The 13390-nt window shown below is 43.4% G+C and overlaps 1 protein-coding gene across 3 annotated transcripts in view; it reads left to right on the top strand.

Annotated features, from left to right (window-relative positions):
* Positions 1-2919, top strand: part of LOC144688430 (uncharacterized) — a 125004-nt gene extending 122085 nt beyond the window's left edge. For all 3 annotated transcript variants that reach the window (XM_078554953.1, XM_078554962.1, XM_078554969.1), the window contains exon 6: positions 281-2919. In XM_078554953.1, the coding sequence (XP_078411079.1) occupies positions 281-502 (222 nt within the window). In that variant the 3' untranslated portion in view covers positions 503-2919. The remainder of the gene's footprint in view (positions 1-280) is intronic.
* Positions 2920-13390: the final 10471 nt, after the last annotated feature.

The following is a 13390-nucleotide window of genomic DNA, read 5'->3' on the forward strand; positions in this document are numbered from 1 at the left end:
CCCCAAAGACTTCTGGTGAGAAGTGCTATTAACTGAGTCAAACTGACATGAGCAAAAAAATGAACAGGATTTCTGGCCCAGAGGCCATTTGCAATGCCTGAGTTTCCACCTCAACTGAGATCAGTAGCTTAATAGAGCCAAGGGTTAGACCTGGTCCTTCTCAAACTGTTTGGTGCAGTGGTACACGAGACTGTATGTTTACTCATTGAGGCAGGAAGGGAGGCCCTACTCATTTGATAATGGTATATTTTTTTTTTAAACTGGGTTCCTTGCATTTCAGGAATCCAAGCCCACGGACCCAGTCGCTCGCTACTACCACCTTACACATGATGAGCTCATCAAAATAATCCTGCAGCAGGAATTGGAGTTGCAGAAGAGGGAAGAGCATGTGCGGGATCTGGAAGAGTACATTGATGTGGTGCTAGTGCAAGTCATGGAGCAAAAGCCTAGCATTCTCCAATCAGTGAGTGAAAGAATGAAGGACAAGACGGCTAACAAATAAATAGCATTGTGCCTGACACAGTGTGACTCTATGGGTTTCCTCTCTGTACCCTTACACTAGTAAATGCTGGAATCACACTCAAATAGTGCTACAGATTTAAAGTAATCAATTTTTTGCTGTAAATGGCCTATGTCTTTAAATGATTGTCCCAAGAGGGAGAATAATGATATTGTAAAGAGATGGGAAAAGGGGAACAAGACTTAGCGACACCTTGGGTTGGAATATTGTGTTTTCACAATTGGGACCAGAAGGTAACTGCAGCTCCAATGTGTTTGTTCCAAGAGTTCTAACTGAAACGTTTAGGGCAACCTGTTCTTAGTGGGCGTGAGACTGCAGCAGAAAACTTCTCCTATAATTCATTGACATCAAACTGGCAATTTTGTTCAGAGGCCACAGAAGGCTGCTGTGGGAAATTGTGGAGAAGTTCTGAAAGAAAACCATTTGGAGCTTGTGCTGTAAGGTGTCTTCCCTGAGGTTGAAGCAAAGTTGAAAGTAGTTTTAAACTGCATATAACCTGTGCTATACCAATTTCCTGTGCCTTGGCAAGCATGAAACAAGTTCCACAAAAAACATGGTCAGTGTGTTCTTTTAATTCATGCTCAACTTCCAGACAATCTGTCACATACCGATTTCCCCAAATAAAACCTGATGTCCTTTTTCTTTTTCCCATCTGTCTTGGCTGGACAGTCTATGTAATTGTTTGATATCTAGGAATAAGAATTGTTCTCTATGCAACTTAACTGTTATTGATGCCACGGTATCCTTCTGCAGAACTGATGACATTTCTAAACAAAAAGAATTGACCTGATACTTTGCCAGTCCCCATCTCTTCCATACACCAACCAGTACTCAGATGAACTGCACCCTGGTGACTGCAGTTTCCTATTATTTCTCATTATACTCAACGAGTTTTTATTTATAGAAGTAATATAATCCGTCCATGGTATTCTGTGTCACAGTGAGAGCCTGAAGTGGTTGTTGCCTTATACCCACACTAGAGCACTTTTGGGTAAAGTTCAAAGAATAGTGATTGGCAATGAGAAACTTGCCTGATTGATTTTTTTCCCCCCTGTCTGGTCCTGGGCACTAAAGGCAACTATGGTGCCCTTGATTGATATCAGCTAGCTGAGCACTGCTACGGGTTGATCCTGGAGATCCTCTGGTCTGTATGGCACAGTTAGAGGATAGGGTGGGGAGGGGAACATCTTCCTGCTAACATCCAGTGTTTTTTTTTAAATAAATTGAACTGATCGAGTGATTACAGGACAATTTTGTTGTCCCTTCATTCCCAGACTACAGTTGGGGTCTGTGAGGGTTTATCTGTTTCCATTGGCAACACGCTCATACACATAACCGCCAATGATTGCAAAAAAAACCCCAAAACGAATAATGACCGGTGGCTGAAAATAATCAGAAATTTCATATGCAATGAAGAGAAGCTTTTGCATCTACAAGCAAAGTCACAAATGTTTTTGCAGGAACAGTGTCCCTTATGAGTAAAAACAATGTAGTCACTCAGGAAATCACCAAGCATCAAAGCATCAATTATTTTTATAAGAGTTGGTTGGTTTCCATCTCACAGTTGGAGTCTGTCTACAAAGATCATTTAAAGCACTGTATATAAGATATATTTAATTTGCCTTGCTAGTATATTTTGTATAATCCTATCTCAGCTTCCAAAGTGAGAATGTTCAGAAACTGCACATCTGTTCTCAAAGCAAATCCATTATGGTAAACTGCTTTTAAAATTTAAACTTGATCTAATTAAAGCTGCATAAAACCTAAGGCTGAGAGGTTCAGTATCCTGAAAGCACTTCTTGCTGGTGTCATGCAGTTGCTGCTCCATATGCATTTTTCATGTTATGAAGTCCTAAGGGGCACAGACACTGCAATGATCAACTTGGGTCACCATCATCTGTGGAGTAGTCCACTGAGAACAAGTTTGACAAAAGATATTAGATGTTTATTTTTTTTTGTGGACTTAATTATGGAATTAAAATGTTTTCACCAGTAATTTATGCCAGGAATTAACTTTGAAGTGGAAAAGTTTAGAATTGGGTTCTTTTTCTCTATTTTGTTAGCTGCCATTGCAGAAAGGGAGCAATTAATGTACATGTCAGCATACCTACCCCCTTCCTGCTCGGTCCCAATGTATAGCATCTCAACAGGCTGTGCACTTTTCCTGCTAGGTCCCAAAGTATAGAATCTCAACAGACACTGCACTTTTCCTGCTCGGTCATAATGTATAGAATCTCAATATACCGTGCCCTATCTTAGAGTGAAGAGAACCCTGTCTAAACTCTTCCTTCAATTACCTTTGTTATGTAATTGGTGAAAAAAAATCCTGCTTCCAGAAAATGGAAATGGAGCTTTGAAAATTGCTACTTGTTAATAAAGTTACATCATGAAATAATAAACATACATGTGTGAGAGAATTTTTGACAAAGGTTTTCTTGAGATTGGGCGGTGCAGTGGAATAATGCCCTTTGTAACTTGAGTCTGAAGCCAACCTAGATTGTTGAATGAAAATTTCTATCTTCTATCTGTAAGCATTATATGAAATAAGTTTGGCCAGTCTTAACTCAGTTCCTGTTGACATGGGTCCATAGCACATAATGCCATTTTGGTACCAGTTTTACAATTCGTTATCACATTTGTATCTTAAAAAAAATTCTGAGTGTTACTGCCTAGGGAATCATTTATTATCCATCTCTGGTTGTCCTGAGAAGGTGCTGGTGAACTGTCCTTCAGAGCAGTGCTCCTAGGAAGGTGATTGCAGGATTTTGTCCTAATGATGCTGAAGGATTGGGTGATACAGTCCCAAATCAGGATGTTGAGACTTGGTGTTCCCATGCACCTGCTGCCTTTGTCTTTTAGGACATGAAGGTCACAGTTTTGGAAGGTGCTACTGACAGGAATGCCTGTGAGAGAAATGGAGTAGGAATAGTAACCTGAGAGAGGCATAGTTCTCCTTAAGCATCTAATGTGTGTTATATCTGATCATTTGGACCTGAGAGCACATCAAGGAGAGAGGTTGGGAAGGCAATGAAAACTTTATCCTTTCATGGGATGCGAGTGTCACTGGCAAAGCCAGCATTTATTGCTCATCCCTAATTGCTCTTGAGAAAGTGGTGGTGAGCTGCCTTCTTGAACCGCTGCAGACCATGTGGTGTAGGTACACCCACAGTGCTGTTAGGGAGGGAGTTCCAGGATTTTGACCCAGTGACAGTGAAGGAACGGCGATATATTTCCAAGTCAGGATGGTGAGTGGAGGGGAACTTGCAAGTGGTGGTGTTCCCATCTATCTGCTGCCCTTGTCCTTCTAGATGATAGAGGTCATGGGTTTGGAAGGTGCTGCCTAAGGAGCCTTGGTGCGTTTCTGCAGTGCATCTTGTAAATGGTACACACTGCTGGCCACTGTGACAGATGAGTTTCCAATCAAACAGGCTGATTTGTCCTGGGTGATGTTGAGCTTCTTGAGTGTTGTTGGAGCTGCACTCATCCAGGCAAGTGAAGAGTATTCTGTCACACTCCTGACATGTGCCTTGTAGATGGTGGACAGGCTTTCTGAAGTAAGGAGGTGAGTTACTTGCCTCTGACCTGTTCTTGTAGCCACAGTATTTATATGGTTGGTCCAGTTAATTATCTGGTTAATCGTAACCCCCAGATTGTTGATAGTGAGGGATTCAGTGATGATAATGCTGTTGAATGTTAAGGGGGAGATGGTTAAGATTCTCTCTTGTTGAAAATGGTCATAGCCTGGCACTTGTGTGGTGCAAATGTTACTTGCCACTTATCAGCCCAAGCCTGAATGTTGTCCAGGTCTTGCTGTGTATGGACACTCAAGTAGGAATATATATACTCAGGTAGGAGTAAGGGTAAAATAAAAGCAAGGGCCCATATTCTATTTCGTTAAGATATGTCTGGGGAGCTCAGCCTTTGATTTGCACATTCTGCGTTCCTGAGATTCAGCGGCAGCTGGGGGCACGACGGTACATCCACGAGGCTGAGAGATTCATGGATGACACACTTCAGGACATGGTCACACCAGAGGCAAAGGAAGTGCAAGCAGAGAGGGAATGGGTGACCGCCAGACAGAAGAAGGAGACCAGGCAGGTAGAGAGGGAATCCCTGAGTACATCTTGCTCACAAACCGTTTTTCGGCCTTGGAAAATGGTGAGAGTGACGGATCCTCTGTGGAGGCCAACCATAGCCAAGGCCATGGCACTGTGGGTAATCCAGCTGCTCGGGGTGGGTGAGGAAGAAGTGTGCAAGGCTAATAAGGGGATTTGTTAGTGAGGGAAGTAGACGGGCGCTTCTGTGGCTGCAGATGTGACTCCAAGATGGTATGTTGCCTCCTGGGTGCCAGGGTCAAGGCTGTCATGGAATGGCTGCAGGGCATTCTGAAGGGGGAGGGTGAACAGCCAGAGGTCATGGTTAATGTTGGGACCAATGACATAGGAAGAAAGAGAAATGAGATCCTCCAAGCAGACTTTATGGAATTAGGTAGGAAATTGAAAAGCAGGACTTCAAAGGTAGTAATCTCTGGATTACTCCCGGTGCAATGCAGTAGTGAGCATAGCAACGGAAGGATAGAGCAGATGAATGCATGGCTGGAGAGATGGTGCAGGAGGGAGGGCTTTAGATTCCATAGAACCATAGAACACTACAGCACAGAAAAACAGGCTATTCGGCCCTTCTAGTCTGTGCCGAAATATTATTCCGCTAGTCCCATTGACCTGCACCCAGTCCGTAACCCTCCAGACCTCTCCCATCCATGTATCTATCCAATTTATTCTTAAAACTTAAGAGTGAGCCCGCATTTGCCACGTCAGATGGCAGCTCGTTCCACACTCCCACCACTCTCTGAGTGAAGAAGTTCCCCCTAAATATTTCCCCTTTCACCCTAAAGCCATGTCCTCTCGTGTTTATCTCTCCTAATCTAAGTGGAAAGAACCTACTCGCGTTTACTCTGTCTATACCCCTCATAATTTTGTAAACTTCTATCAAATCTCCCCTCATTCTTCTACGCTCCAAGGAATAAAATCCTAACCTGTTTAATCTTTCCCTGTAACTTAACTCCTGAAGACCCGGCAACATCCTAGTAAATCTTCTCTGCGCTCTTTCAATCTTACTGACATCCTTCCTGTAATTAGGCGACCAGAACTGCACACAATACTCCAAAGTTGGCCTCACCAATGTCTTATACAACCTCACCATAACATCCCAACTCCTATACTCAATACTTTGATTTATGAAGGCCAGTATGCCAAAAGCTTTCTTTACAACCCTGTCACAACGCCACTTTCAGGGAATTATGTATTTGAACTCCCAGATCCCTTTGTTCCTCCGCACTCCTCAGTGCCCTACCATTTACTGTGTATGTCCTACCTTGGTTTGTCCTTCCAAAATGCAGCACCTCACACTTTTCTGCATTAAATTCCATTTTCCATTTTCCGGCCCATTTTTCCAGTTGGTCCAGATCCCTCTGCAAGCTTTGAAAGCCTTCCTCGCTGTCCACAACGCCTCCAATCTTAGTGTCATCAGCAAATTTGCTGATCCAATTTACCACATTATCATCCAGATCATTGATATAGGCAACAAACAACAATGGTCCCAGCACAGATCCCTGAGGCACACCACTAGTCACAGGCCTCCAGTCTGAGAAGCAATCATCCACTACCACTCTCTGTCTTCTCCCACACAGCCAATTTCAAATCCAGTTTACAACCTCTCCTTGGATACCAAGTGTCTGAACCTTCTGAACTAACCTTCCATGTGGGACCTTGTCAAAGGCCTTACTAAAGTCCATGTAGACAACAGCCACAGCCTTTCCTTCATCTACTTTCTTGGTAACCTCCTCGAAAAACTCTACAAGGTTCGTTAAATTCCTGGGGCATTGGGACAGTTTCTGGGGGAGGTGCGACGTGTACAGGTTGGATGAGTTACATCTGAACAAGAATGGGACCAACATCCTCGTGGGGAGGTTTGCTAATGCTATTGGGGTGGATTTAAACTAAATTGGCAAGAGAATGGGATCCTGAAAAATAGTTCAGAGGGGAGAGAAGCTGAGATGGAATTAGAAGTTAAAACACTAGTAAGTGAGTCTGGAAGGCAGAGGAAACATAGGCTAGATAAGAAAATGAGTTTAGCAAGGCTAAATGGATTATATTTCAAAGCAAGGATCTGAGGAATAAGACAGATGAGGGCACAGATTGGCATGTGGGAGTATGATATCATAGTTATCACCGAGACTTGGCTAAAAGAAGGGCAGGACTGGCAGCTCAACATTCCTGGTTGTAGGGTATTCAGATGAGATAGAGAGGGGGATAGAAAAGGAGGGGGGGTTTGCAATATTGATCAAGGACTCAATTATAGCAGTGAGGAGGATCATCAAATGAGGCCATATGGGTAGAAGTAAAAAATACGAAAGGGGCAAACACGCTGTTGGGTGTGTACTATAGGCCCCCAAACACTCAGGGAGAGATAGAGGATCAAATATGTAATCAAATTTCAGAGAAGTGTAAGAATAATAAGGCAATAAGAGTAGGGAATTTTAACTACCCAAATATTAACTGGAATAGTTTTAGTGTGCAAGGAGGGAGCAAAACTCAACTTTTTTTAGCCAGTACGTAGAAAGCCCAACAAGAGAGGGGGCAGTTCTGGACCTAATATTCGGAAATGAGCCCAGGCAGGTGGAAGGCATTTCAGCAAGGGAACATTTTGGAAATAGTGACCATAACTCAGTTAGATTTAGGATAGTTATGGAAAAGGATAAGGTTGGGCTGGGAATAAAAGTTCTAAACTGGGGAAAGGCTAATTTTACTAAGATGAGATACCATTTGGCCCAAGTGGACTGGGAGCAGCTACTTGCAGATAAAACTGTCAGAGCAGTGGGAGGCATTCAAGGAGGAAATAGTGAGAGCACGGGGCAAATATGTTCCCATAAAGACAAAGGAGGGAATCCAATTCCGGAGAACCCTGGGTTTCGAGGGACATAAAGGCTGGGATTAAGCAAAAAAGAGTAGCTTGTGACAGATACCGAGGGCTCAATATGGCAGAGTCCCTAGAGGAATAAAAAAAAGTGCAGAGGGGAACTTAAAGAGGAAATTAGGAAAGCTAAGAGAGTGCATGAGAAAGCATTGGTGGGTAGAATAAAGGAAAACCCAAAGGGGTTTTCTAAATATATAAAGAGCAAGAGAATAACTAGGGAAAGAGAAGGGCCAGTTAGGGACCATAGAGGTAACCTGTGTGTGGACCCAGAAGATGTGGGTACAGTCCTCAATGAATATTTTGCGTCGGTCTTCACAATGGAAAAGGACGACGAGGGTATAGACGTCAGGGTGGAGGACTGTGAAATATTAGAGGAAATTTACATAGAGAGAGAGGAGGTACTAGGGGGTTTAGTGGTTTTAAAAGTGGATAAATCCGCAGGCCCGGATGAGATGTATCCCAGGCTGTTGAGGGAAGCAAGGGAAGAGATATCAGGGGCCCTGGCAGTAATTTTCAAATCCTCTCACCACAGGTGAGGTGCCAGAGGACTGGAGGACTGCTAATGTTGTCCAATTATTAAAAAAGGGTGGAAGGCATAGAGCAAGAAATTACAGGCCAGTCAGTCTAACCTTGGTGGTGGGAAAGTTACTAGAAAGAATTGTGAGGGACAGAATATATCTGCACTGAGAGACACGAATTAATCAGGAATAGTCAGCATGGATTTGTTAAGGGAAGGTCGTGTTTGACAAATTTGATCCAATTTTTTGAGGAGGTAACCAGGAGTGTTGATGAGGGTAATGCATTTCATGTGATCTACATGGGCTTTAGCAAGGCTTTTGCTAAGGTTCCTCATGGCAGACTGGTCAAGAAAGTCAAAGCCCATGCATGAGATCTAAGGCAAAGAGGCATGTTGGATCCAAAATTGGCTGAGAGGCAGGAAGCAGAGGGTGATGGTAGAGGGATGTTTCTGTGACTGGAAGTCTGTTTCCAGTGGGGTTCCACAGGACTGGGTGCTGGGGTCCTTGCTGTTTGTGGTGTACATAAATGATTTGGACTTTAAGGTAAGGGGTATGATCAAGAAGTTCACGGATGACACAAAATAGGCTGGAAAATAGTGTGGAGGATAGCTGTAAACTGCAGGAGGGTATCAATGGACTGGTCAGGTGGGCACAGTAGTGGCAAATGGAATTCAACCTGGAAAAATGTGAGGTAATGCACTTGGGGAGGGTTAACAAGGCTAACTATGAATGGTAGGACCCTGGAAAGTACTGAAGATCAGAGGGACCTTGGTGTGCATATCCATAGATCCCTGAAGGTAGCAGGGCAAATTGATAAGGTGGTTAAGAAGGCATATAGGATACTTGCCTTTATTAGTCGAGGCATAGAATACAAGAGCAGGGAGGTTATGCTGGAACTGTATAAAACGCTGGTTAGGCCGCAACTGGAGTAGTGTGTGCAGTTCTGGTCACCACATTATAGGAAGGATGTGATTGCACTGGAGAGGGTGCAGAGGAGATTTACCAGGATGCTGCCCGGGCTGGAGGGTCTGAGTTATAAGGAAAGATTGGATAGGTTGGGGTTGTTTTCCTTGGAACAGTGAAAGTTGAGAGGGGACCTGATAGAGGTGTATAAGATTACAAGGGGCATAGGTAGGGTGGATAGGAAGGCACTTTTTTCCATTAGTAGAGGGATCAATAACCAGGGGGCATAGATTTAAGGTAATAGGTAGAAGGCTAAGAGGGGAGTTGAGGAGAAATCTTTTCACCCAGAGTGTCTTGGGACTCTGGAACTCATTGCCTGAAAGGGTGGTTGAGTCAGAAACTCTCGTAACATTTAAGAAGTATTTAGATATTCACTTGTGTTGATATTGCCTCCAGGGCTATGGGCCAAGCACTGGAAAATGGGATTAGTGTTGTCAGAACTTTGTTGACCGGTGTGGACACAATGGGCCAAATGGACCTCTTCTGTGCTGTAAATGTCTATGAGTCTGTGACACAGCCTGAGCTATGAATGTTATGCAACACTCTGATCATCAGCAAACATTCCCACTTCTGGCTTTATTTTGGTAGGGAAGGTCAGTTCAATGATGAAATAGCTGAAGATGGTTGTGCCTATGGGACCACCCTGAGGGCAGGGTCAACATATTCCCTCATGCTGATTCTTTCAACACCTGTCATAGGCCAATCTGATGGGTATGTCCTTCAGGACTTGGCCAACTCTTGGTTAAAAAGGTATACAGGTTCCTGGGCTTTATAAATAGAGGCAGACTTGGAGTTTGTTCTTGCTCTGCTACAGGAAAAGGAGCTAGCTGTTTGGTGAGTATCTGGTAAATGGGTAAGTTCCATTCTATCCCTAAGGTATAAAATAGTACACAAATTGGTGGTAAAGTTAAAATATATAGCAACATAAATAAGTGATTAATATAATTAAGTAATTATTTAAAACACATCTTAATGTGTTAGATGGCAGGACAGGTGATGTATCAAGGCAGCAGCATGTGGGAGCTCCTGGATAATGCCATTGTCACCAGACTAGTAATTCAGAGACCCAGGGTAACGCTCTGGAGGCTGGGGTTCGAATCCCACCATGGCAGATGGTGAAATTTGAATTCAATAAAACAAAGTCTGGAATTCAAAAATCTAATGATGACCAGAAAACCATTATCGATTGTCCTAAAATCCCATCTGGGTCACTAACGTCCTTTGGGGAAGTAAATCTGCTATCCTTACCTGGTCTGGCCTACATGTGACCTACAGCAATCGTGGCTGACTCTTAAATGCCCTCTGGAATGGCCTAACAAGCCACTCAGTTCTCAAGGGCAATTAGGGTTGGGCAACAAATGCTGGCCTAGCCAGCGACAGCCACATCCCATGAACGAATAAAAAAAGTATTTGAGGCTTGAGGAACTTCAGCTCAGAGTCATTGAGCTGGAGGCTGAGCTGCAGACACTGCGACAAATCAGGGAGGGGAAAAGTTATCTGGACGCTTTATACCAGGAGGCAGTCACGCCACTTAGAGTAGGGTCTTCTGATTGAGTCAGTGGTCAGGATACGACTGTGAGTGAAGCAGGTAGGGAACCCAGAGGGCAGAAGAGTAAAGTTCTCTCAGCTTGTTTAGATGAGAAGGAGCTGCAGGTTGGATGAGCAAACTGACCATGGCACTGTGGTACAGAAAGCCATTCAAGTGGGGAGGAGCAAAAAGGAATGTAGTGATAGTAGGGGACAGTAAAGTGAGTGAGGGGGATTGACACTGTTCTCTATAGCAAAGAGCAAGAGTCCAGGCGGCTCCTCCCGGTGCCAGGGTTTGGGATATCTGCTCAGAGCTGGAGAGGAACTTGCAGTGGGAGGGGGAGGATCCAGTTGTCGTGGTCCATGTAGGTACCAACAACATAGAAAGAGGATCTGTGTAGACAGTATGAGGGGCTAAGCACTAAATTGAAAGCAGAACCTCAAAGGTTATCATCTCTGGATTATTACCTGAGCCGCATGGAAATTAGCATAGGGCACATAAAATTAGGGAGATAAATACGTGGCTCAAAGACTGGTGTGGGAGAAGAGGGTTCCGGTTATGGGGCACCGGCACCAGTACTGGGGAAAGTGGGGGTTGTACCATTGGGACTGTGCTGGGACCAGTGTTCTTGCAAACCGCATAACTAGGGAAGTAGAGAGGGTTTTAAACTAAATAGTGGGGGCAAGGGATCAAATATGGAAAGATGTATATCAAAGACTAGAGACAAGGTACGAAAGGAATATAGTAAGATGGGAAATGAGGGTCGGAGAATGGCAGAAAGGGACAAAGAAATGGGGGCAGAGTTGGCTGGAGTGGACTGGGAAAGGAGTTTAGCAGAAAAGACAGTTGATGAACAATGGCAGACGTTTAAGAAAATAGTTCATGACTCACAACAAAAAAATATCCCAATGAGGAAGAATATTCTAGGAAGGGGATAAGACAACTATGATTAACCAAGGAAGTTAAGGACAGTATCAAATAGAAAGAAAAAACATACAATGTGGCAAAAATTAGTAGTAAACCAGAGGATTGGGAAAGTTTTAAAAACCAACATAAGATGACCAAAAAAATAATAAAGAGGGAGAAAATAAACTTTGAGGGTAAACTGGCAATTAATATAAAAACATATTGTAAGAGCTTCTTTAGATATATAAGAAGGAAGAGAGAGGCCAAAGTGAACATAGGCCCCTTAGAGAATGAGGCTGGGGAAATAATAATGGGGAACCAGGAAATGTCAGAGGAGTTGAATAAATACTTTGCATCAGTCTTCACGGTAGAAGACACTAATATCAATCCAAAAATACTAAATGATAAAGGGGTAAAGCGGGGGAGGAAATAAATACAATAACTATCACTAGAGAAAAAGTACTAGAGAAACTAATGGGGCTAAAGGCTGATAAGTTCCCTGGATCTGATGGGCTGCTTCCTAGGATATTAAATGAAGTAGCTGCAGAGATAGTAGATGCACTGGTGATAATCTTCCAAGAATCCTTAGGTTCTGGAAAAGTCCCGGAGGATTGGGAAACTGCCAATATAATGCCCTTATTCAAAAACAGAGAGAGACAAAAAAAACAGGTAACTATAGGCCACTTAGCTTAACATCTGTCATTGGGAAAATGTTAGAGTCTATTACAAAGGACTTAATAGCAGAGCATTTAGAAATACATAATATAATCAAGCAGAGTGAGCATGGCTTCATGAAGGGGAAATCATGCCTGACAAATTTATTAGAATTCTTCGAGGAGGTAACAAGCAGGACAGATAAAGGGGAACCAGTAGACATAATATATTTGGATTTCCCAAAGGCATTCAATAAGGTACCACACACAAGGCTACTTAATATGATAAAAACCCATGGTGTTGGGGGTAGTATATTCGCATGGATAGAGGATTGGCTAACTAATAGAAGACAGAGAGTTGGGATAAAGGGGCATTTTCAGGATGGCACCTTGTAACTAGTGGAGTGCCACAGGGATCAATGCTGAGGCCACAATTATTTACAATATATATTAGTGACTTGGATGAGGGAAGTGAATGTACTATCGCCAGGTTTGCAGATGACATAAAAATAGGTGGGAAGGCAAGTGGTGAGGATGACACAGGGAGTCTACAGTGTGATACAGACAGGTTAAGTGAGTGGGCAAAAACTTGGCAGATGGAATATAATGTTGGAAAATGTGAGGTTATGCACTTTGGCAGGAAGAATAGAGGAGCTGAATATTATTTAAATGGAGAAAGACTGCAGAAAGCTGCAGCACAGAGGGATTTGGGGGTCACAAAAAGCTAGCATACAAGGTCAGCAGGTAATAGGGAAGGCAAATAGAATGTTGGTCTTTATTTCAAAGGGAATGGAGTCTAAAAATAGGGAAGTCTTGCTAAAACTATACAAGGCTGCACCTACAAGCTGTGGCTCAGTTCATAGCACCCTCGCCTTTGATTCGGAAGGTTGTGGGTTCATGTCCCACTCCCGGAAAAAAAAAAGTCAAGAATTGTGAATGTACTCGAAAGAGTTACATGAGATCTGTTGATAACTCGAAACAGTTACAATACTGTGAACAGTTTTGGTCCCTTTATCTAAGGGAAGATATACTGGCATTGGAGGCAGTCCAGAGAAGGTTCACTAGGTTGATCCCGGGTATGGAGGGATTTTCTTATGAGGAGAGGTTGAGTAGGTTGGGCCTGTACTCGATGGAGTTTAGGAGAATGAGAGGTGACCTTATTGAAACGTATAGGGCAGAATTTTCTGGCTGACGTGTGGGTGGTGTAGCCTGCACGTCAGTGTGTAAAATGTCGCACATGCATCCCGACGTCAGCGCGCGGCATCGCGATATTTTGGTGGGCGGGCGCGCTCAGTTCATACGCCATTAATTGAAGGGCTCGTTAAGG

The sequence above is a fragment of the Cetorhinus maximus genome, chromosome 1, assembly GCF_964194155.1.
Source record: "Cetorhinus maximus chromosome 1, sCetMax3.hap1.1, whole genome shotgun sequence".
NCBI lineage: Eukaryota > Metazoa > Chordata > Chondrichthyes > Lamniformes > Cetorhinidae > Cetorhinus > Cetorhinus maximus.